Below are 27257 nucleotides of genomic sequence, written 5' to 3'. Positions count from 1 at the left end.
TATTGCTCTCGCAGAACTGGCTTAAGGCTCATGAGGGAAAGAAAGTGTCAGATACGGACACAACTACCGATGCTAAAACTATTCTTATGTGCATTGCACCAGTACAGGAAGGAGGATATCATTGAACAGTGAAGATATTCTTAAGTTGGTCTTCATGTGGTGATATTGCAGGACACAAATTCAAGTGATCTTAGTACTTAACCCTATGTGGACCAAGGAGTCAATTTATGTCCACACTTTAGAACTATTCTATTATAGTACAGAACATGTTCAGACCATAGTGTTCTCATTTTGTGTCAGAAACAAATTAGCAAAAACGACCATTATTTGTGGAAAATGCAACTTGTATGTTTGTGGAAAACACAGTCAAAAGACAAACATATGCTATGAGTGTGTGAGTGAGGTGGATGAATCTGAATGAAGATGTGAATGATGTGAAAGAATTTGTTCACGTATTAACCTTCATAAATTAATTTAAAATATGTATTTAAATTATGTATTTGTTTATTATTATACAATATTTCTTACTTAGTTCACTTAATAAAGAACTAAAACTTATGCAAAAATTGTAAATACAACCACACGGGTAAAATATAATGATGGCCATTATTTAGCCCTCCCTTAGTCCAGCATGTTAGGAAAAAAAAGAAGCAGCTTGGTCCTCCTAGGGTTAAGCTGGAAAATAAAGGTACACGTGGAGGGATGTCAGCCAGAACAGCGACAGGAGTTTTGTTAATTATTAGATAAATGCCGTTCTGGCTCTGCAGTGCTTGCGAGTGGACCAATTCAGTCTACCCCTCAGCAAGACTTCCCAGTTTCCAAGCTAGTGAGCCTGAATCTCACTTGTATACTACTTTATTTTTTAAATGCTATTTGTTTGGGGCGTCGACCTATAGAGATCTTTTGCCCCTACTTGCACCGTGTGATATGTTTTTTTTTGTTTTTTTTTTTGCTAGGGACTTTACGTCGCTCCGACACAGATAGGTCTTATGGCGACGATGGGATAGGAAAGGCCTAGGAGTGTGAAGGAAGCAGCCGTGGCCTTAATTAAGGTACAGCCCCAGCATTTGCCTAGTGTGAAAATGGGAAACCATGGAAAACCATCTTCAGGGCTGCTGATAGTGGGACCGTGTGATATGAACCTATGTGTAATTTGAATGGAGGAAGTGTAGTGTTGAATGTGAGGAAAGGAACGTTAAGGACGACACAAACACCCAGTCCCCAGGCCAGGGATATTAATCATTTACTGTACAATTAAAAAACCCTGACCCAGCCGGGAATCGAACCCAGGGCCGCCGGGTGAGAGGCGGATGCGTTGCCCCCTACACCGCGGGACCAGACTGTCTACTACTACAGAGCACCCTAGCATAGCATATAGAAAAGGAAGCGTAACCTCTCCACGGGTTACCGTGAAAATATATGGGGGTAGTGCTTCTGGTTTTAATTTCTACCACTGTCTTGGTATCTCTACTATTCACCGTAAATGGGTCTAAGTTATCGCAAAAATGAATTTCACACATGAAATAACTATGAATCTGTCTTCTGTCTTAACTTCGGACAGCCTTTTCCCATTTCAAGAAGAGAAGCGAGTCTAAAGAAATGCCTACCTGAAGATCGATCATATCCAGATCTACAATTGGGTACAAAACATGTAGGCATATTGCAGCAGTACTTCCTGCGCTGAGACATGGTCTTCAAGCACAACAGCGATGTAAATTACTTTTTTTTTTAAAACATAACACTATTTGCACTATTCAGTAATGAATACACCAGTAATATAAAATGCCTAAATCTCCTAACGATAACTATTGAGAGTAATACAAATTCCGATAACTTGACAAGTCTCATCTGCTGCTGGCACAGGCGATTGTGCTGCCACTAGTGGAAGGACCACCACTCTCTTCAGTCGGCTTATGGGTGAAAGGAGATGAACGTACACTTCCACTTCTATACACTAAGACTCTAGCTTAACAAACACTGTTTGCTCAACATTGCAAACAAGAATGATTTCTGAATCAGATACAAGTAGCACAACAGACCTTACTAAGGCTGTTATTAGAGCAATGATTAAACATTTTAAATTACATTGTCATTATGATACATTTGTATACAAAGACAGTAAACATATAAAGTAATGAACATCACTCTTATCTATATATTAATACAGAATGACCTCAAACTAAAGCTTTTTTTTTCTGAATACTGGCAGTAGTCTTTAAATATGCGTGACTAAACATGTTTAAATTACTGAAGAATAAATCACTGGTTTAATTATTCTGCATCACCACGAAACCAAGTGTCCACTACAGAAGTGAAATACAGTAGAAGTCCGTTATAGCGAGAATTCACAACAGCGAAATGTACTCGCTATAATGGATTCTCGTTATATCCGATTTTGTATAAAAGTCGGAAAACCCTTCATGCACTTTAAAATCGGTATGAAACGGCAATCAGTTTGTTCAAAACTTGCGTTTCCGTAGATGATATTCACACTACGGCTTACTTGTTTGTTCGTAATCCGATACTACGTGAAAGTGTATGTTTAATTTCATTCTGAAAAAATATAGTACCGTATATCTCCGAATCCAAGATGAACCCCACTTTTTCCTTCAAAAAATTTAAATCAGGCTCAAAAAGAAGTTTGTAAAATCATATGAATGCCTTGTCTTACAGTGGGCCTACGCATTTTTAGACTATTTTTAGACGCCGAACATTGACTTTCGTCACGCCGTATTTCTTTATTTTTGGCTGCTGCACAATTATTAATTTCCACGGGTTTAAGGACCATTAACTCAACATTGGCATCATAATACCGAAGAGAACTCGTTGAAAATTTTCCGGCAATACCTATTCCATGCGTCTCTACAATACAACGATCCATCAGGAAATTATTCTTGCTTTCTATAAAACTGTTACTTTTACGCAGCGTCAGATATAACCGGCTGCCGCTACATGCATGTTTCGCTTGTCGGGTTCGGCCAAATTCAGCGGGTAGCGATGTATTGGCCTAATCGCGAACGTTGAAAGTCAACGAACGAGTTTATTGCGCCACGGTATGGCAATTCCGCCCTTGCGTTTTTCGTGCACATACCTCACAATATCATCTTCGACTTCTTTAAAGCGTCCTTGTTGCGGACCACTGAATGCATTTTTTTGTACAGTACGCATTTTTTTTAGCTCTTTGTCTTCACGCTAACGCCAAATATTGGCTTTAGTTAGGCCTATGCCGTATTTACTTGCGGCTGCACAATTATTCTACATTTCCGTGTGTTTAATAAACATTAACTTATAATTGGCATCATAATATCGACAAGAACCCGTTGAAAATTTGCCAGCAATACCTTTTCCACGTATCTTTACAATACGACTATCCATCACGAAAATATTCCTGCTGTCTATAAACCTTAATTTTACTAAGCGTCAAGTACAATAGACGCGTTATGGCTTCGCCACTGAGTAGCCATGGCTTTTCTAAGAATTCGAAGGGTCGCATGCTTTGATGCCATTCTGCAGATTTGAGAAACACACAGGTTCTGTACAACCGGTTGTCGCGGCTAGCGATGTGTAGTAAAGTGGCGGTCGTTTATTGACAACGAGTTCAGTGCGCGTGTGAAAAGAAGCAGCGTGGTTACCGCGGTAGTTGCCAGTGGTATCCATTAACTTACTGGTGTTAGGCCGCGAATGCAACAACCCTTGAGTTCTCGCATGAGATTCTGAGAAAAAATCTTGGATTCGGAGAAATACGGTATCTCTCCAGAGATATCTGTGGCAAACACCTCAGGTTCCTTCTTCAAACAGTGTCACCTAACCTAACCGTATATGTAGCCTATCATGAAAACATATTTGAAACCCATGTAGAGAAATAACCTCCTCGCGAAAAATTGACATGTAAATAGCCGTAACAAGACGTGAGAAGATATGAAATATCCTCTGAAATCAGTGATGTACGGTACTCTGCCATATCTTGAGGTGTATCACATTCTTACTTAATTTCCGTATATAACATTAAAATTAAGATATCGTTTACTTCAGTCTTTATTTTTAACGAGTTAACAACTGCTATCGGCCACGTTATTTACTCATTTATTACGAAAACGTGTTTTCCTCTTTCATTTCGAATTTTCTTTAGAGGACAGCAGTCAATGGGTATTACTAATAAACTCCAACAACGCCTTTGAATGTCGAGAGAGCTCGCAAATGCACAAAGTGAGAAAACTATACCGTACCGAAGATGATCGATAGCATTTTGTTGCAAACGTTTCGGTTTTCTTATTCAAACAGCGTCACGTATCCTAACTTAACCGTACTATACGTATGATGAAAACACATTTCAAGCGCCAGTAGGAAATTAAGCACTCTGCCATATCTCAAGGTGTAACCCATTCTTACCTAATTGCAGATTTAGCCTCAAAATTAAGCGGTGGTTTAGTCAGCCTTAATTTTAACGAGTTAACAACCGTTATCGGACACGTTATTTACGCATTTATTACGAAAATATGTTCTCTTTCATTTCGAATTTTCTTTACGGAACAACTGTCGACGGATATTACTAATCGACTCCGACATCGCCTTCGAATGTCGACGAGAGAAATCGCTAGTGCACATAGCGAGGAAACGATGCCGAAGGTAATCGATCGCACGCAATATCACCGCTGGGGTGCATAAATATCGGCAACGGAAAAAATCGCGCGCGCTTTAATCGCTCGTAATAACGGATGCGCCAGTGATAGGGTTCTCGCTGTAACCGAAGGACGATACACAGTTTAATATAGGAATTTTGAAGGGACAGAAAATGTCGTCGCTATAACGGAGTTCTCGTTATATGCCATACTCGCTATAGCGGACTTCTACTGTATACATTGGCCAACTCCATGACCTGGGTATTTTACCTGTGGAGGTTACTGCAGCCAAACTCACCATAGCATTCACACCATCAAAGTGATGTAAAGAAGAAGAATTGCATGAACCTACAAAGCAGCAAAGCCAATTTAACTTCGCAGTCCTGTACAGACTGTTGTACAAGGTCATTTGTTCAACATGAACGTTGCATACTCCCAGTAGTTTAAACCTATTTGCTTTGGTGATATGTTCTTTGACCTCCACTCAGTAATGAACCACACAATTCCCATTTCAAAATATTAATAATGTAAATCTATTAACACAGAACTTTTGCACTTGACGAAGTGAACAATAAAAGCATAAATATGATCACTTCTGACAATCTTCAAGAAACTGTGGTACCCTGTCAAATTTTTATACAGCCTAACTTTAAGTGGCTTATCTCTCTCACATTCTGAAAGTAAAGGTCAGCACTGTCATCAATCTGTTGCAGAACACGATTAAAAATAATAAAAAAGTGGTGTATGGCTTTTAGTGCCGGGAGTGTCCGAGGACAAGTTCGCCATGATGAGAATGAAATGCTGATGAAGATAACACATTATCAAATTAACAAATTATGGTTAAAATTTCCAACCCTGCTGGAAATCGAACCCGGGACCCCCGTAACCAAAGGCCAGCACGCTAACCACTTAGCCATGGAGCCAGACACAGAAGACGGCGATTTCTATTGGTTTCATGAAAAAGCACACAGTACAAACAATGCACAAGAATTCTTTGCAGTTAGACATACTTAAGGGAAGCAAAGTGTGAAGTGTGTACTCCTACCATGAGTAGATGACACATCTGAATCATTTCAGAGAAGGCAGTTTCCAGTATGTTTACTGCGACAGTAGTACAGCCTATCCCTAGTTCTAGCAAACCTTCTAACGCCTGAGAGTGTTGGAGTCTCACAGAGACAGGCTGAACTGAGCAATATCCACTTAAATTACTGATTTATTACTAGATATCATTACTGTTGTTCAGAGTGTCCCCTTGGGACTTGGACTGTGTTAAACTTAGTTGAGAATTGCTTCTGTATTGGCATGGCACATACTGGGCTAGATTCTTTCGTTTCTAAGTTGCCACTACTGTCTGATTATGTCATTATCAACCAACCAGCCTGCTGCCTGTGTATGTCATCAACCTATCAGCACCCAGCTCATCTCTATAAATACTGTGAACTTGAACCTTAAGTATCTATCTTGACCTAATCTTGGAGTGTGAAAGACGTAAGGGAGGCTATCCTCCCAAGAGACGAGGCTGGGATAGCAGCGATAAGGTAGGCAGCAATCTTACCTAAAATTAAACTTATCTGCATGTGGCGAAGGGAAAATAAGGCTGTTCCTCTCTAGCATATAACAATTAGGATGTGCTGCGATTACCTTTAATTTTAATGTAGGCTTCTTAGTTGGTATTACCATATTTCTTGCATAATTAACGCCCTAGCATAATTTACGCATCCCAATATTTATCGGTCCAAAGTGGAGAAAAAGAAATGTTCCTGTATTTGACACACCCACTTCTTCGATCATCCATCACACAGTTCTGGATGCATTTCGAAATAAAGATGTTAACTACTCAAGCAGCAGCCTTCCTATTGCAAAACCGGGCATTCCAAATACTGCGCAACATGCTGTTACCAACCAGTAGGAAGTACCACTGCACTAGTTCAGTGAGTGAATCAGGGCACAAGTGACCAGTGATGCTCTATTCCAGTCTGGTGCAAACAATTTTACGAGTGTTTCGGGTACGGTACATGCGCAGTTTCGATTTGCCATAAAATCAAACTATCAATAAGAAAAGGACACTAGTGCTATTGTACACAATACCAGGAGCGTAAAACAATAATGTACTGAAATGCTGGCTGTAACAGTTGATGGCAGAAAGTTTGCACCTTACGTTGTTCTAAAACGAAAAACAATACCTCAAGTAAAATTTCCACTAGGGATCCACATTCATATCCAAGAAAAAGGTGGATGGACAAGTCACTCGTACAAGATTGGGTACAAACAGTTTGGGAAAATCTAGCAGGCTCCCCCTTTCGCTGCCCGGCCCTTCTCATGTTGGACAGTTTTCGTGGTCACCTGATGGAAGACACTAAGAAATTATTGGAAACCATGAAAACAGATTTGGCAGTGATTCCTGGTGGACTGACGTCAGTACTTCAACCCTGGGATGTTTTGATAAATACACCATTCAAGGACAATGTACAAAAGCTCTATTAGTGCGGGATGGTGGAGAGTGTGCACGAACTAACTCCAACAGGCAAGATTCGGACACCACCTGTGGAATTCCTTTGTGAGTGGATATTGCGTGCTTGGGACATGATTTCTTTGAAGGTGACTGAAAAGAGCTTCAAGAATACAGGAATCTCGAATTCGTTAAGATAGGAATGAAGATGACTTCTTATGGAGAGATGTGAGCAGTGATAGCAGTAGCAGAAATTTTTCCTGCAGTGCTGGTAGCAAACTCGAAGACGATAGCCTATAAAAGGTAAGACATTTCTTTTTTGCCAGTACGGTATGTCATTATTATGAATTGTAGTTTTATCAGTTAATATTTATTTCACTTCAGGACGTACTGTCAACTTGTAATGGGAAGAGTATTTTCCAGTGTCGATACTTCAAACCCACGTGTCCAACTTACTTAATGTACCTTATTAGACTTTTCAGAAAAAATGCATGCCGTAATTTTACACTAAATGACAATAACTGCAAATGAGTTGTGTGTATATTACATTTGGTGTATCTTTCTAACGTACTGTAAATAAATTGTAAACAATTTTTCAAATATCTGAATTCCTTGAATAATTTACACATCCAAAGTTTTTGCCTGTATTTTTTGTCAAAAAAAAAGTGCATCAATTATGCAAGAAAATACAGTATGTAGGCTTCTAAGCTGACTACAGACAGAGTGTAAAACCTTCTTGTGGGAACTATGTAAATTTAAGTCCATACGAGTGTGTACCCTCCTTTCCTTTATTCATTTTGCTTTCTGGTAACTAAGTTTTCTAACTCTGAATTTCTATTCTGTTTTGGACTTTAACTTCTTTCTGATCTTAGTCACCTAGTAGTATGGCTTATCCCCTGAGTCATTAGGCCTCCTGCCCTGTCAGGTTTCATGACAAGTCATGTCATGGGATTGTCTGAGGTGTTCAAGCATCCCATTTCATTTTGTTCTCAATTTTTTGATTATTTTTTTTCCATTTCTTGGCTGTTTAGTATGAACTTTGGCTCCTGTGTTTTCTGGATCTTTCGATCCATAATTTGTGGCAAATTTGCGGGTGGCTCCCCTACCGAGTAAGAGCAGCGAGTGTAAAAGCTAAATAGCTTCTAAGTATCATAATAGATGTTCTGATGTTAGCTCTTAGGTGTAATTGGAGGCACCCAATTGTAATTTGACGTGTGGCTTTTACAGCCATTGATACTGAAAATTGTGGTTCAGGGTTGGAGAGCCTTCTGACATGTCGCTCCTTAAGGTCAAGGGTTTGATTCCCCTACAACACAATGTTTGTTTTGGAAGTTCTAGCTTCTAAATATATAGGTAAACTCTAAGGTTCTATTACCCCTCTGGAGGGTAATCTTGTTAACAGAGGCCCTAGCCTCAGTTAGGTGACCAAAGATTAATGTAAAACCATTGTTCTGGTGAAGATTTTCAATGTCTTGTGTTGTTAATTGGGTTCTTCTTACCCCTGGTCATAGCTTATGATATTGTTAATATCCTTCTAAATTCTACTTGTTAAAGGTTGTAACTATTTGTTACATTGTTGTTGCTTTTAAAAGATTTCCAAAGGCAAAGAAAAGAACAGAAAAGTTAACTTTAAAAATACATTCTAAATTAGAAATTTTCTTGGTGTGTTTTCTTTCTTTCTAGACCAGTGGAATCCCAATAACATTTGGCATTTACTATTACTATCAATAAAAGTGAGAGGCCAATTATTGAGTTGCAGTTTCCTTAAATGAGCAAGTAATTAATCATGGACAGCTATAAGTAGCCATATCTCCCATGAAAGCTAGCAGAATATTAAAAAAATTAGATTGCCGGAAGGCAAAAGAACCCCTGGAGAGCCTGTTTAGGTTTCACATGCGGGGCTTTAGATACGATTTTGCTTTCACTCAGATCAGATGAAATATCACTTTCATGTCAAATCTCTTCTTCAGTGTTATTTCCGAATCTAGAATGATTTCAATTAACTCAGCTGTCACTTGCTTATACTACTATTTTTTTGCAAGCGGCTTTACGTCACACCGACACAGATGGGTCTTATGGCAACGATGGGATAGGAAAGAGCTAGGAGTGAGAAGGAAGCGGTTGCGGCCTTAATTAGGTGCAGCCCCAGTATTTGCCTGGTGTGAAAATGGGAAACCACAAAAACCATTTAGGGCTGCCAACAGTGGGGTTCAAACTCACTATCTCCCGGATGCAAGTTCACAGCTGTGCGCCCCTAACCGCACAGCCAACTCGCCCGGTTGCTTATACTATGCCTGGAGCCATGGCAAGGAGAATGACTGACACCTGATGAAATGTTTGTGCTTTCAGAGGCTACATTTAGGTAATAAATAACAGTGCAAGCTGTAAACAAGCCACATTCCTGTTCTATTCATAAAAGACCTATCTGTGTCGGTGTGACGTAAAGCCAATAGCAAGAAATTAATTCTCTAATCTAATAAACTAAAGCACATTAGATACAAAAGTGCCCAACATGATGACGAAGTCCCTTCTTTTTTAATCTTCCATTTTAATTTTAATTGTAATTTAATTTTAATTGAGCACCCTTGCAAGGGTGATCAAAATATAAGCTAGTACATATGGCTCGGCACGACACATGAATGTCTCGTCATTAGAGTTTAAGACCTGGCCAATGCTTGCGTGAACATCACGTCAAATGGGTTAATAGGATTCAAAGAGTTTTAATGGTCAGAGAGTGTCAAATTTCGCCCTGCAGTTCTGTAACCAGCTAGAAGCCAGTGAAAGGAACCTGCTGCATTGAAATATGAACGCTCGAAAAGTGCTACTGAAACAGCGAAATACTAAGCAGCAATCTTTGGAACAGAAAGCTAGTGACTAACCAATTATGCCACTTAGGCTGGTTTTCAGAATTTCTGTCAAAGTGTTTTCCTTCAGAATTCGCTGTTACGAATTTGCACCACTCAGTAAAAGCATTACAATTTATTTCTTTGAAAGCATTTCTATGCAAACTCATCAGCTAATTGTCATTATATTACAGTGAATCTCGATTATCCGTTCCAGGCAACTACATTTTCCTGGATTATTCGTTCAGATTACGGTGGTCCCGAAAATAAATCACGCTGTAAAAATCCCGCATTATCCGTTCCTCAAAGAAATGGTTTCCCGGATCAACCATCCAGAAATTTCAGTCCCATCAATGCTAAATCCTCGATAAAGCATTTTTCAAGAAAGTGTATCTCATGAAAGGACGGCTACGGCTTAACTATGGATCTTGGCGTTAACATTCCGTCATTGCGACAATTAGAGCAACAACTGTACTGGAAAAGTGATTGGCGGTGAACTTGCACAAAGGACCCTCTTGGCATCGCAATCGGGTGGTATTGTTTAGAGAATCCTCGGAAATCATAATGCAGAGAGTGGCCACAACAATTAGAAGGAGACGGAGTGCATTACGACAGCTCTACTTGAAGACGAAATGTGTTTTGTCAAATGTTCGTACTTGTAAAAAGTCTACATTATGTCCAGGGTTAGATGTTTAATTTTTTGTTTTTGTTTTTTGATTGTATCACCGAGCAGGTTTTCGGCACTTTCCTCGGGACATTGTATAGTCTCTGGGCTTTCAGGCAGGAATCAAAACTGCTCTTTCTTAACACAAATCTAGTATTTTAATACCATCGTATAGGCCTACGATAATGTTATCGAGACCACAACAGATGTTGCACCTTTCAGGCATGAGAGGTCTTGGGATTGCCTGTTACTGTTTTGGTCCTAATAAGAGACTGGAAATTTTACGTTTTTGTGTGAGAATGTCATAAAAACAGGTTGTTTTATTTGTGCAACTTTGCATTTAAAAAGTTTGTAACATTTCCCATTAGTAGTGACTTGTGCAGTGAGTCCGTTTTCCAGTTGAGTTCAAGGTCACAAATAACCGTGATTTCTGAAGTTTTGAGGATATTTTTTCTCCCTCCAATTTGATTGTGATTAGTGACGGACAGAATTGAATATCATGCATTCGGGAACTTCTGAAAATCGACACATTCTAAACCATATTATCGAGTTCAACATAACCTTTAAAAGTCGATGTATGCCTAATATACGTGGTACAAGATTTCCAAGAACTAACTACGAACAGTATGCCGGCGACCAAATTACAATGGAAGATAAAAAAAAAGGACTTTGCCATCATGTTGGACGCTTTTGTATCTGATGTGCTTTAGTTTATTAGATTAGAGAATTAATTTTTTGCTATTGGCTTTACGTCACACTGACACAGATAGGTCTTATGGCATGATGGGACAGGACCAAAAACCATCTTCAGGGCTGCCGACAGTGAGGTTCGAACCTACTGTCTCCCGAATACTAGATACGGGCCACACTTAGAGAATTAAAAACTACTTGCGGTCGATTGTTGTTTGGCTTGGTGTAATTTGAATTTTAAGGGTTTAGCTGATCAAAGTTGCTGATATAAAAGAAGTTTTCACAGGAAACAATTGAAGGTTTCCTGGTAAAAATGAATGTAAAGTATAGTGATTTTTTTTTTTTTACAAGTTGCTTTACGTTGTAAAGCGATTTTTAAATCGGGTTGCGGTAATTAATGTTTGATGCCGGCCCCGCGGTCTAACTTACCTGCCTCTCTCCTGGAGGGCCTGGTCAGGCACTTTTACCTGGATATAAGGGCTGGTTCCAGGTCCACTCTGCCTACATGATTACTTTTAATTGAGCAGGTATCTAATGGTGAGATGGGGACCCCGGTCTAGAGAGCCAGGAATTACGGCAGAGAGGATTCGTCACATGTTTTTTTTTTTTTTTTTTCTAGTGGCTTTACGTCGCACTGACACAGATAGGTCTTATAGCGACGAGATTCGTCACACTGACCATGTGTCACCTCGTAATCTGCAGGCCTTCAGGATGAGCAGCAGTCGCTTGGTAGGAAAAGGCCCATTGGGGCTGTAGTTTGATTGGGTTTGGTTTGGATTGGTTTGCTTGTAAGATTATAATTATACATTTCATTTTTGTGACGTTTAGCCAAATTGCTGATGGTTTCCATTTGTTCCTGGATTTTCTGTTTTCCCGTGTTGTACGTTTCTTTTTCCAGGGTCCCTCCAAAAACGGAGAATCGAGGTGCCGCTTTTATTAACACAGAGTGCCAAGTTATTTATTTATTTATTTTTTATTGTATAACATTTAGTGCTGAGAATGTCTCAGGACATGAACAGCTTGCCTGGTGCAGGTCTTTCTATTTGAGGTCCACAGGTGACCTGCGCATCTGGATGTGGGATGATAAAATAGGGAGAGGGCGAAACCTGGTGGTAGGCACACAGCCTACTCCTATTGAATAACACCAAATGGTCTGCCCAAGGCTTTACATCTCCATCCGATGGATGAATCGCCTTCAACAGCGTTATATGCTCTCACTCCACAAGAACACTGCGGAGAGGTTTGGAATGGTAAGACAGGAGAGGTATGATCTCCTCCTACATGTCAATATTCTGGTGGGGTGAAAGAGATTTGGCATATTACATATTATTATACCGTTTTCTTAAATGTACTGTTTAACAACATATCAACATATTTTCTATATACATCCATAACTGCTGATATGGCAGATAGGACTCCACAAGTTGCTCATTATAGTCAAAGTTATGATAACGGACCATTTAACAGGCTACTGTTCCTATGCCCCTTGGCTCTGGGAAGATTCACAAAGAGGAAGTTGGAATGTTTAAATGTGCCAATTTTTACATTAGTTGTACATGCTAGATGCACAGTTATGGACCACCTTAAAGAGCTAAATCAAACCAGTTACTTGAATTACATTTTTCAATTGACTTCTTTAAGAAAATAACAACAGAAGACGAACAACCTTCCTTTAACTGATCAATCCTCCAGGCGAGTTCACTGCCTTGGGTCAAATTAAATGTAAATGATCAGGCCTTTAAGCAATGTCTAAATTTAAGAAAAGAAAAAAAATAATACTAAATGCTCACTCTATTTATTTTTCTCTTCTTCTTAACTATCAAAAGGAAAGGAAGTAGAAAAAGGATCTGAACAAGTCAAGCTCAGGAACCACTGCAGAGGTCATATACCACCCCATCGATTACACTTTAAAAATACTGTATTTTAGTTACCAATGATGATAACTACCAGAAGTAGTACAGGTATAAATACCTACTGGCCACATACTGCACTGTTTAGTATTACTAAGATGCATAGCTTCTACAATACCTGTTTTATAAAGATGTTTCATGAACACCTTCTTTACAAATTCTTGACCTTGAAGTGGAAGAATACTTGTCACTGAATCCTGTTTCTCCAGAGCCAGAGATAAGTTCCCCAGGCAAGGAGGGGTCACATTCTTCTTTTTGTTCATTATCTGAACCATTTGAGCCCAAAGGGTCATTGCCATCAAGACAGTACATTAGAGAATCACTTAGCTGTTCCCCACTTAAAAGTTTATCTTCAGACTCAGAAGATGTATCAAAATCTCCTGTGCGACTGGAAAAACTAAGATCTACTGGACTGGCTGTCAACACACTACGGCTCATCAAGTAGGACTTAAATGTGCTTGTCAAGGAATCCCCACTTTCACAGCAATAACCTGATAGTTGACTACTCAAATCCTGTACTGATAATCCTGTACTGTTCGCTGTATTTTCAACACACGATAGATGATTGCAACTGCAGAAGCTACTAGCTAAGGCATTTTCTTTATCACTTAAGATGGCCTCTTCTGCATTTTTATTAGCAGTTTCACTCTTCTTACTACTTGAATCTTTAGAGGAAGAACAACTCCGATGCTGCTGTTTCACTTTAATACTAGATCGACCAATATTTGTTATGTTTGCCAAGTGACAGATGTTGGATCCAGATAATAGTACAACAGGCTTTCTGCATCTTGGAGTCATCATCGTTTCCTATGAAAAGACCAAAGTGACCATGTTAATCAATTACATCTTTTAATATCAAATTTCAAGAAATAGATATATAATACATAAACAAAAGAATGCTGACCACAGAAAGAAAATTGCCAGTCAAGAGAACATTTTAAGTGCTTCTAAAAGCAACTGCGAATGCCTTCTCAATTACTTGCCACATATATGCCTAAGGTTTTTATAGCTTACATTACAGACACACAAAAAATTGGTTTTTGAAGAGTTTGTTTTAGATCCCTTTGTCACTCAAATCTCTCCCACATTGTATACACATCTTCATTTCCCTTAACCCTGTGGGTGGAAGAAGAAATATTTCATAGCTTACTTTGGAAATGCTTAGGTGTTCGCCTACGCATTCAGAATGAACCATCAGATGATTAGTCAAGATAATTTTCTTGATTATGATACAATTGTAATTAAAAAATATGTTCAGTTTTACTTTAATAATGTTACTTTCACTTGAAATCAAAGTGAAAATAGCAACATTCTCTATAACAATGGATGTTTGTTTCCGAGTAGTCTATGCAAGCAAAATCTTTCACTTCATGAATTCCAGAAGAGAAAATGTGCGAAGTCATAGTTGATAATCCTCATATCTTTAAAATTTAAGACAACGCAAACAATAATGTGTGTCTTCACAAAGCTAAGAAAGAAAGTGTAACACTGACTTAGGGTTGCTGGAAGCAACTGTCTGCAAGGAATGTTTGTTTTGGTTTTCTAAAAGCAATGAGATGATCTCAGATCAAACCGAGTTATAATGGTATAAGGTTATATAAGGTTACAAAGAGATATTGTAGCAAATGTTTATGTCAAAAAGAGTTTAATTTATGTCAAGAGTTTACTGAAATATATGGACATTCAGCAGTATCAAAGGATGTATGTTTTCCACTGTCAATACACTGTATATTAATATTGGTTATTCAGGTTAACATATTAATCACAGAAAACAGAATGTAAAGTTGATTCAAGATGAGTACGGGTAATGATTTATTTAATATGTAGTTAAGATATGTCATTAATGTTTGAGAACTGTTAAAATTGTTATGCAATGTAGGCCCAGTTTTAAGAGAACGATTCTTTTTTTTTTTTTTCCATAGCCCCACATTACATCAGATTTTACACTCGTTAAGTAAGACTAATGTACTTTTGTTGCATCAAACGCCTGCTGAAATTTTAGTTGCTGTACCTAAGAGCACTGTTATCCTAACATAAGAAAAATACATATTTATTACTAGTTACAATTACTTGACCCTCATTATACAGTGTCATTTTCAAAGTGGCAATTACTTTCTATACGTGTTCTAGGAAGGTGCAAAAAGGCAATGACTCCACTGAAGCAAATAAACAATTAAAAGATTCCAAAAAAAAAAAAAAAAATGTTCAGACTAAAATATGCTCCATAGTAAAAGAAAAGTGACCACTCAGTCCAAATTCACAATTATTCTACGTGTCATAGTCTCCTCATCCAAAGGTCAGCAGACACTTCAAATTCACCTGTGCAAAAATAACAGAGGAAAAACAAAAATTCTTGTAAGAATATTCAGGTACTCCAGGAATGATTGTTAAAGAAATGTGCTTACATAGATTATCTATCTGGTTTTTGTTTGTTAAAATATTTGAAACAAGCTTTATTCCTATCATTTTTAAAAGGATGACAATGTCACAGAAGCATGATTTCCTACACAAAGTACAACTAGACAATCATCCTCTATATAACATTAATCGGAGAGAAAAGACAGAAGGGATCCGACACTTCAGAAAATGAAGATATCGGCCAAAGAAAGACAAGGGCCACGAAGGGGATGAAAATGAAGGACTCTCTAGGCCTATACGGTTGGGGTCGGAAAAGAACAAGAGTTGACCAAGGAAGGTCAAATATGATAGATGAAAGTGAGGAGCCTTGCACAAGTAAGTGGAAGCAATGTGAAAGGATCTTGACAATGTTGTGAGACGGACAGCGGGCAATGGTGTGATGATGAACGGAGTGAAAAGTCAGATTGTGAGTTTCACAAATAGGAAAAATCCTCTCAATGACAGCACTTGAGTCAGTTGCAGGGAGGAAACAATATAGGGGGTAAGTCAATTCACTTCAATTTCAAATGTTCTTCCACTTACAAAACCCTTTTTTCCATTATGTATTCTTTCCTTTTTTTTTTTTTTTTTTTAACAGACTTAAAAGAACTATATGTACCATATATCCACAGAGACATGTTGGTAAGAATATACAAGGTCCATTTTGAGAAGACCCCTATTCGACTCAACCATCTTTAAGCCCCATTTTAAGAATACTTGACATAGAACTCTTCAAGATTTTTATCTTTAAATCAAGATGAAGTCAAAGTTCCTTTTTACAAGTGTTTCTTAAATAAGTGTACTCTTATTTGAACTGTTACTAGCAAAAAGTTTTAGTATTAGATTTTAATGACTTAGACGTTTTAATCATTGTATTCTAGACAGGATGGCCTAAGCATCAGGAGTACTCCTTAAAAACCTGTGTTTTAATTGTTTCAATTTTAATATTAGTTAGTAGCTAGCAGCTGGTATCTCCAAATATAAGATGAAACATGTTCCATGAATAAAATGATAATGAAATAATAATCAATGGATTATTTTGTGTATTGAACAGGTGGGCCCTCAAATTGTACTTGCTCATACATAAGCAGTAAGTTCAGAGCTATATGTTGGAGAGATGGCGTGGAATGACATTAGAAGACGAATAAGTTTGTGCAGTGATGAAGATGAAGTAGGAATTCAAGATTCAAGAGGACAAATTGGAGAAAATATCCATTTATAAGAAGAGGAGTTAGGGATTGAAGTAAGTAGCTAAGGGAGATGTTCGATAAATTTCCAAATTCTTTGCAACTATTTAACAAAATACTATTTTATACAATTCTGCTTTACGTCGCACCAAAACAAATAGGTCTTATGGCGACAATGGAATAGGAAAGGGCTAAGAGTAGAAAGCAAGCGGCTGAGGCCTTAATTAAAGTACTGGTAATTAAGACCTGGTGTGAAAATGAGAAATGACGGAAATCCCTCTTCAGGGCTGCCGACAGTGGGGTTTGAACCCAACTGCAATATTTAAGAAGACTACGTAAACAACAGATCGGGAATCCGCCACCTGGGAGACTGCCCTAAATGCAGATCAGTGGTGGTTCATTGATTTATTAATTGATTGTCCGAGGATATGTTCGGCTCGCGTGGTACTGTCTTCCTATTCCATACCATAGGCATCCCGTGCATCCGCTTGAGAGATGATGATGACAACGTAGGGAGAGGGTGAAACCCAGCGTTGGCACATAACCTACTCCTGTCAAATAACACCAAGGGGTCTGCTCAATGCTTAATGTTGCCATCCGACAGACAAAATCATCATCAAGAGTCGTATGCCTTCACTCTATGTGAACATTCCAGAGAGGTTTGAAATTGAACCCAGGCTTTTGGCACGCGATCTAATGATTAGAATAGTTTTTTTTTGTGTTGTACTCTTCCCAGTTAACAACAACAAAATTATAGTAATCATGGTGTTAAATAAATACCAATAGGGAGGGTGTGTAGAACAAACAGTGTCCAATTTTTAACAGTACTTATGTTTTCTATGGTCTATATGGAAGTAAACTAAATCAGTGAAAACAGAAGACTTTAAATGCAGTTGGTCATTGGAAAACTTGTATATCCTTTCTCATGTCTTGCATTATCATCATCAGAATGTACATTTTCAAATGCATATCATGACAAAAAGTTTATTTTGAGTACTCTAGTTATGATATAAATAAGTATCTACTCCAAGATTACAACTGAGGATAGATTTTCCTACTGACAGACCTTGCAATTTCAGGTTACTTCCTGAGTACTCCTGTAATGTCTCTTTTGACTTATCATTAATCCATTACAATTCCTACAGCACAACTCCAACTGATACCTCACCGTTTGAAAATTAATTGTTCATAACAAATAATGATGATGATGATGATGATGATAATAATAATAATAATAATCTTAAAAATAAAACAAACAAAATTAAGATACTTCAAGACACTCACACCAGGCTACAGACCAAGATCAATAAAAGGTCTAATGAGAGGGTGTTTTCAGTTGAAGAAAGAAAGACAGCATCTCTCAGAATGAAGAAATAGTGGGCAGATAGGAAATCAAAATATCCTTTGTATAAATGACTAGAGTGGTCCAATGTGGGCCATAAAATGTTAAATAATAAATAATAAAAATACGGCCTCAACTACAATGTTGAGAAGGCCCTTTTTTAATATCATTTTGGCTCCCTATGGGTCAATTTTGTTGCATTTCATTTTATTCTACCAAATAGCAGAGAAACCAGAACTCTGCTGGGTAACCTGAGATTCTGGGAGGGTTCAACCATGATCTTGAGATCTGCAGGCCAAAACTTGACAACTGATCCAAAGAAAAAGCTCAATTTTTTTTTTTTTTTAAAAAAAGCAAGTCTTCATGTTTATCTTACTCAGATAAGTCATTGCCTTCCGTCATATTTTTTACTTTAGCTAACAACCTAAAAATTTAAAATTAAAAATGCTAGAAATTTTGTATATAAAATATTGTTACAAAAAGAGTGAAACAACTGTATACACGCTGAGTGAATGTTAATCAAGCCATGCAGATATGAACTAATGTACAATACATACATATGTTGCAAAATAACACATTCCAGTGCAAGCCAAATATACATTTTAAAGGAAGACCAACTTCTTAGAACAAATGGTTGCTGCTAAAAAGAAAACTAGGTATTTTATTGCTTGTAAGGCTCATAAGATACTTCTACATTATAAAAATGAAAACCAGCACCTCTTCTTTTGTATGCAAAACTTAAGATTGTTTTACATGGAAGACAGGGAAAGAAAGGATTCCTCTATTCAACACTACACAATAATGAAAATAGGGAGAAAAATACTTCAAGTATAATCATATTCACTAATACAAAATTTAAAACACAATTCTTAAAAAATGCATTTAAAGGCAACATTAAATTCATGATTATTAATTATATTTCCACCAATGACAAATATCCTAGATTCAAATCTTTCATGAAATTAAATTTCTTACTTCCCTCAACAGTACACTGCATCATGACGACTTAATGAAGACATACTTGCTCGCAGACATGCCACAGTATCACACACAGGGGTCTTCGGGTAACCTTGTCTTAAATTAAAGCTATTGTTGAATGTTACCAAACACAACAATCAGTATGTTAACTGTTTATATGAATGCTGATTATGATTCACTCACTAGTCCTATGTAATTTCTTCAATTGGAGACAAGTTTTGATTCTACCTTGATTGAACTGACCACCACACCCATATTTAAATACGTACAGCAGTGGAAAGACAATTTGGCCAATCTTCACTGACGAGAAATATACAGGGCCAACAATAGGCATTCTTTTTCTTCTTCTGTCACCCTTATCCAGGGAATTTCTGGGTCAGGTAGTGGATCATTAACCCTCTCCTTCCACCACACTTCTTTGTACACGGTTCCCACCTCCAATTGTCGCCTTCCAATATCCACCTTAACACATGGGTAACAGATAGATCCTGAGAAATCTCGTAGTACGCTCGCAAGGGGTTGGTGACCGGACCCCGAGAAATCTCATTTTTGTGCACCTCACATTTCCTTTATAGTTGCTACAATGTAGTGGCGAGATTATAAGTTTAAAATGGTATATTCATGGAATACAGTGTATAAGGTAGCTATTGGTGCAACTTTCTTTCTTTCTTTCTTTCTTTATACTTTCATGTAGTTAACAAAATAATATTGGAAATGTAGAGCTATTCCTGTGACAACATGGCATGGTGCATACAGCTGCTAATGGATACTGATATTTGTGATGATTATGAATTATGTACAGACCGGTTATCAGATGTACTGAGAGAGTGAAGTAGGCATTTCTAATGATGTTAGTGATTCTGAAAGTAATTTTGGAACTTCTATATCAAATCATAGACAAGTCTCGTGTGTTGGAACACAACAGTGACTCTGACACAGATGAAGACATATATGCAGGTAATTTAGGTCCCTAGTCACAAAGAGTACTGCTTTGAAAGTTACCATCACTCTGCACAGAACTATTAAACAACCTGGTGAGAACATATTATACGTTTGAGGTCGATATCTTGAATACTTTTCGACTTACAGCAGTTTGAATGCAGCAGTGTAATACTGTTTATGGAAGCTTGAACTATCCGGTCAACAGGGAGTAGCAGCCTCTGTTCGGAGCCTGTCACCAATGTGTCAATCTGGTCCTCCAATCTCTTTCTCGGTCTCCCTCTTGGCCTCTTCCTGTCACATCTCTGCTCCAAACTTATTCTTCTGATTTCATTCTTTTAACAATCCCAAACCACTTAACACAAACCTTCCCTATCTTGTCTCCCAGTCTTTAACACTGGACTTCTTTCTAAACTCCTCATTCCTAATTTTGTCTCTTCTCGTTTTATCTTCCATACTTCTGAGGAATTCCATTTCCAATGGCTGTATTCTACTTTCCTCCCTGGTTGTTACTATCTGTGTCTCAGCAGGATAGGTCAATGTTGGCACAAAATAAATCTGTACAAAGTTTTCTTAAACATAATTGGAACATCATCTTTCCACCCAAATCTCTTACCCTATGGTAGAATCCACTAACAGAGCCATCATTCATTATCATGCTTCCTAAGTACTTGAAGCTAACCATCACTTCCAGTGGTAATCCTTTCAGTCTGATTACCTAATTTCTGCACCTGTTTCCTCTTGTCATGATCAGGGTCTTGCTCTTGTCTCTACTTATTTTAAGACCCCAATCATTATTTTCTAAGAAGTGCTATATGAAGCATCAGTTGAGAATACCGTAACAGTATGCTTGAGGGGTTATCAGCCAATGACTATTCCTCTTATGTTCAACTTTGAAGTCCCTTCAACAGCATCTATCACAAGAAAACCTTTAGCCGCAATAAATCTGCAATGCTCTAACCTAACCCCATGGCACTACAGCCCTGAAGGGCCTTGGCATACCAAGCGACCGCTGCTCAGCCTGAAGGCCTGCAGATCACGAGGTGTCGTGTGGTCAGCATGCCAAATCCTCTCGGCCGTTATTCTTGGCTTTCTAGACCGGGGCTGCTATCTCACAGTCAGACAGCTCCTCAATTCTAATCACGTAAGCTGAGTGGACCTCGAACCAGCCCTAACATCCAGGTAAAAATCCCTGACATGGCCGGGAATTGTACCCGGGGCCTCCGGGTAAGAAGCAGGCACGCTACCCCTACACCATGATGCCAGCACACATTTGCAATGCTCTGCTGATTGCAAATTTCACTGAGTATATACTGAGTGATCAAAAATCATGGGAAGACATTGAATGTGATATTAATAACGAGTTGCTCCTCCATGAGCCCTCAAAATGGCAGCGATACGACGAGGCATAGACTCTGCAAGGAGTTGGAATCGTTCTGGAGGGATCTGGACCCAAGCATCATGCACTGCTACCCACAATTGGTCTTGTGTAGTTTGTGCAGGGTTCATGGAGTGTACACCAGCATCAACAGCATCCCATAAATGCTCTACTGGATTACGATAGGGGATCTGGAGGGCCAATCCATGGTCGTAATTTCACTGGAGTGCTCATCCAACCACCTGCATGTCACCACAGAGCGGTGACATGGCGCATTGTCCTGTTGAAACATGGCAACTCCATCAGGGTACTCTAGGGGCAGAAAGAGATGCAGATGGACTGAAAGAATGTCCACATAACGTGCACCTGTCAGCGTTCCCTACAGCCGGACAATGGGCCTAAAATGCGACCATGACAATGCCACCCCGACCAGAACTGAGCTACCTCCTGCCTGGACACAGCCTTGTTAACATGCAGGATCACAGCTTAATGGGGCATACGCACACCCTCACGTGCCCAGAAGCTCGATACAACTTTAACCGAGATTCATCGGACCATATCACACACTGCCACTGTTCCACGGTCCATTGCCAATGTTTGCGGGCCCATGCATATTGTTGAGCTCTGTGTTGAGGTGTCAGCAAAGGGATACGAGTTGGTCGTCGACTGGTGAAGCCTGTGCGATGCCTCCTTACAGTCCTAGCAGAAATGGGTTCCCAACTCCCGACATTCAACTGGGCGGTGATCTGACTCACAGTAGCCTGTCAAGCACCCAATATGGTTCTACGGAGGCAACGTGATGTCCGTTTGTTAAACATCTGTGGTCTTCCCATGCGGCGATTTAGGTGGGTGGTAACATTCTCTGAACGATATCGAAGATCCACCCTCGACACTGACAACTTCGGAAACCCGAATTTGCGTGTAATCTCCGCAATGCTATGCCCATGCGCCGATCATCATACCACGTTCAAAGTCAGTTAACTCGCGATGTGTTGCCATCTTCACGTCACTCGTGTTTGCGATAGACTGCTCAACTAAGCCGCAGCTAGCTGCAGCGCTCGGGGGTCATACACCTACCTTTCCTAATGGGATACCCCTTCCCATGACTTTTGGCCACCCAGTGTATATAGAATGTGATGAAAGGACAAAACTGCTCCCGGCTCAAAATGTTTAGACTTGGATATACCATTCAACAAACCCACAGAAAGCAAATCACAGCCTCTTGTACTGAATCCTGAAATGATTTTTTCACGGAACACAAAGGATCTTGGACGAGTAAAAGTTACATTGATACGCAGCTCTCTTCCATTAAGTAATGTTCATTACGATCATATTAACAAAGTAAAAGGAAGGTCACCTCCCTGAGATCTATGAAAAAGGAGGATAAAACATTTCACTTTCTATGCACATGACTAGGGGATAGTGTATGCTTATATCCCTAGAAAGTAATTATACTAGGAACAGCTCATATTTCAGTCAGGGGTAAGTAAATCCTCATGTAATGGAATGAGATTCCCACAGTTCTAAAGATCTCATATCAAACAGCTTTTCCAGTGAACATACTTCTACCACTTCCTACATTATTTATTCCATTGAATATATCAACATATACACATACACTGACTTAATAGGATATGATGATGTTGGTCATTATCTACAATCATCTGAATGTCAATCTTTACCTCATTGTGCATTAGCAATTACTAAATGAAATACAGACACCTAGTTTACACAATACCTTTAAATGAGAAAATATACACAAAAAGCAAGTAACATACAAACCGGCAAGCAAGCACTCCAAACAGCAACATTTTACAATCCCTTAGTATCCATTATCATGCAAAGTGCAGCATCAGGCTTGGCATGGAATACTTACCTGCATAGCTTTGGGCATTTTCTGCGTGGATCTGGTAATGGGCGACATAGAATTATTGCCATCAGCAATCGGGGTTAGCAGACAGCTACTGTGGTTCAGACTGGTCCTCAGAGAATCATTGGAACCCCTTCTAACAGCAGACACCCTCAGAATAGACTGAGAAGCTGGAGTACTTGTTAACAGAGTATTCCAAGGGGTGGTCAGTTTGTTATCAGCACTATTTCCCACTAGAATATGCGGGGAAAAGAAGCCAGGCAAAGCAGATGGAGAATCAATGGAAAAGTTACAGTAGGAGTTTGGCAAATATTTAAAAGAAGAGGAATTACTCACAGGCCCGATGTCTGTACCTTGATGACTTGAACCTTGAGGTTGGTGAGAAGGACTAGAGGGAGGGGACAGTGAAGGGGACAGTGAACTATCCAACTTGGTTAGCCGTGGCGATTTGGAAGGAGGACTGCCACCCTCTTCATAATAATGAGATGTAGTAACAGTGCTGGAGTCTGCAGTTGCTTTTCGCTTCTCAGCTATTTGGCCAGCAAGAGAGCGCAAAACAGCATTTCTCAGGTTTCCACACATATCATCTTGACAACTACTGCTCTCACTGTCCGAGAAAACCAGCCTATTGACTAAAGACATTTTACTGACTCTTTTAGTATGTTGAAAACGTCTTGTGCTCCAGTTAGTGTCAAATAAAGATTTTCTAAGGTCAGGCATACTATCCAATATACCGCTTGATTTTGATCCTTCTTCCGAATTACTCTGGTATAATTTCATCTTTGAAATTGGCGTATGAGGACTCTGAAATTTAAACAAGGAAGACATGCAAGGAGATATGATGCAAGTAATGAATGAATCAATCAATGAATGAATGTAAGCATAACAGTATTATTATAACTAAACAAGGGAACCAAAAAGTTGTTCTACAAATATGAACATACAAAATCTCTCCATCAAAAGTAATAATACTAAATGAAGAAAATAATATCTGGAAGATTTCTAAAAAAGAGATCATGTTTCCTCTAGGACACTGACACAACAAATAGTGATTACTGTCCTCACATTTTTATTCTGTAATAAAGCAACTTTTTAAAATTAAAAGAAAATAATTCTCTTCTTTCAGCAAGTTCTTTGTAATAATATAAAGCCATTCTTTCAATACAATCGATACATTTCAAACAATGCATCATAAATCAAGCCACAGTTTGGGGACATCCCTCAGCTTAAGCATAACACTCATAATGTAAGTCAGAATATCACAGATCCTAAACTATAACAAAAGCCAAAATAACTGAATTTAAAAAAAAAAAACCTTATTTCACAATTTCAAGTTGATAATTCTGTAGCCCAATTAATTAGTGCATTTATTGCGTCCCTGGGTGCAAAATAAACTGTCTACCCATAGTCACAATGTCATCTACATGCCTCTGGTATTCTATACAGATGCAAGTTACTAGAACAACCTCAACCTAATTAAGTTATATGAAGATATAAAATGGTTCAACCTTTCAATAGTAAGTTTACATTCCTATTTAATTAAAATTGATACTGGTTTCGACCAGTATTCTTGGTTGTCATCAGCTGATTTTAGTGCTTCACTAACAGCAACTAAGAATTATTTTAACTTCGCATTTTATTTATCTGTGCATTGTTTTATACTTACTTGTGATCGGCTGATGATGACCAAGAATACTGGTCGAAACTGGTACCAATTTTAATTAAATAGGAATGTAAACTTACATTTCTTATTTTAATAGTATTGAAAGGTTGAACCATTTTATATCTTCTTTTAACTTAATTGTGAACTCACTTCAATATGGAACACCATGAAATTCTTATCTTTTAACCTCAACCTACTCGCAGACGGTCTGCAACTGCTAAGAGCCTATCAAAATGCTGGTCACAGACAGTATGAACCAGAAAATCTAGAAACAGAGAGAGAATTTCACCATGTGGGTATTATTGAGTAATAGCTCACCTGTAAACTATCTGCTTTGCACAGTACAGCATCCTAAACACCTTCCTATATTCTTACCCCTAAACCTAGGCCTTCTTTCTGCAGCATATAGTAGACAACAATGCTATAATGCTCCTTAACTGCCCCCCCCCCCAGGGTGTTAACTCTGTCTCTAGCTGTAGAGTTGCCTCAAGCCCAGATAAAGGAGAAGATATTCTAAATAGTAGACCAATGTAAACTCAATAATCCTGTGCCAGGTCTTATCTCAGTTCCACAGAGTTAGTTCTCTGAGGTTTAAAAAAATGCCTACCACCACTAAGAATTGAACCCTGAATCTGCGAGAATTTTCAGAATCCAACAAGAACTGAACCCTAAACTTGAGCTCTAGACAACCTATAAGTCTACATACAGAAGTTCTTTCAAACACAAGTTTAGAGATAAAAGATCTCAAAGTCTATAGCAAATTTCACTAACAGAGTTACTGATGGGGACTCGAACCCACGTCATTCCGTGTGAACCGAGCATGCCTTTACCACCACAGCTAGGCAGATCTCAAACACTATTAACAATGACTGAATTATTGCATCTCAACATTGCTACTAAGAATCAAAATCAAAATAGATTTGAAGCCTAGCTTTCTATGTATGTATTGCTTTGAGATTGGAACATGCAGAATTATATCGTCAGCTGTTACATCTAGATTCAAGAAACTGTGAGTCAGCAAATTAGCTGGCGTGTAGTAGCATGTATTGCAATCACCTTGCAAAGCAAGCAACTCTTCACATATTCTGATCTCCTGATACTAACTGCATTAGCAAGTTCAAGCGGATTAGCTCTCTCACAATTAGAGTTCTTCCCCAACAACAGTCCGTGTATACGACAAGAGAGCAGTAAGTTCGAAACCTCAAATACCAACAGACTTAGCTGAGATCGAACACGTCAACTTGAGTTCACAATGCCAGTGATTCACCGCCAGAGCTACTTAACCTAGCAATAGGAAGCTATTAAGAGAGTTCAAAGAACCAAGTCGCCAAGTCAGAAGGATTCAAATCTGCAACCCAGATGAATCGCAGTTTCCCTATTAGCTCAATAACCCTTTCCCTGCCAAGCTAAAATGCTGTAGTACTGCTAAAACTGTCAACCTAAAGTAAGGTGAAACCTAAGGTCTTACTGAAAATTTTGTATTCGCCTCAGTTTTAAAGCTATATAGATGAATTTTTATTTTTAATGATTCATGATATATCCATATATATGTCCTGTGATTTATTTTGTTGGCGCTTATGTCTTTATGTTTAAAAAACTAATGAATTAGTAATTTTCACTTTCTGCAATTAATTTTGCAAATTTTAATTAGTATTTGGCATAGTAATAATTATTTCACATACATGTTAATGTCACTCTTAGAATCACTAAACTGTGTTGTCTTTTAATGTTAAAAGTTTTAAATTTCTATGAAAAAAAAATGTCTAAATGATTTTAGTTCTTGAAATTGAAAATTGATATCTGGTTTGTAGTCATGGTGACTTGCATTTTGCTGGTTAACATTAACATCATTGACATCTTCACTTTTGACAGTAGTAGTAGTTAGTAGTAGTAGTAGTAGTAGTAGTAGTAGTAGTAGTAGTAGTAGTAGTAGTAGTAGCAGCAGCAGCAGCAGCAGCAGCAGCAGCAGCAGCAGCAGCAGCAGCAGGAGCAGCAGCAGCAATTTGAGGAGGGAGGGATAACAGCAGTACGCCTAATATCTCTCACATGAACTGTTATTGTCTGTCTCACTCTTTTCATCACTAGAAGATATATCCTGTCACTTCCTGACAACATAGCCTGAATGTATTTTTAACACAAGCGTTCTAAATAATATTTTGCCATCTTACCCTACACAAATCCGCAGTATAACACGCAAAAAACACAAAATAAAAGCAATACCTCGCATCAAACAAATTTGCAGCGCAAAGTCTGTTGCGCACGTAACAAGGTTAGTGTGTGCCCACCTCTCAAAGAAATAAAAAATAAGAATGTTATATTCTCTTTGTC

At 38.5% G+C, this 27257-nt stretch overlaps 1 protein-coding gene across 1 annotated transcript in view; it reads right to left on the bottom strand.

The window, feature by feature from the left end:
- Window positions 1-12547: 12547 nt before the first annotated feature.
- Window positions 12548-27257, bottom strand: part of RhoGAP54D (Rho GTPase activating protein at 54D) — a 192292-nt gene continuing 177582 nt past the window's right edge. Inside the window, exon 9 of the mRNA XM_067144916.2 lies at window positions 12548-13982. Coding sequence (XP_067001017.2) covers window positions 13299-13982 — 684 coding nt within the window. The 3' untranslated portion in view covers window positions 12548-13298. The remainder of the gene's footprint in view (window positions 13983-27257) is intronic.

The sequence above is a fragment of the Anabrus simplex genome, chromosome 1 (assembly GCF_040414725.1).
Source record: "Anabrus simplex isolate iqAnaSimp1 chromosome 1, ASM4041472v1, whole genome shotgun sequence".
In the NCBI taxonomy this organism is placed as follows: Eukaryota; Metazoa; Arthropoda; class Insecta; order Orthoptera; family Tettigoniidae; genus Anabrus; species Anabrus simplex.
The sequence above is the reverse complement of the archived record's forward strand: the minus strand, read 5'-3'. Positions and strand labels throughout refer to the sequence as shown.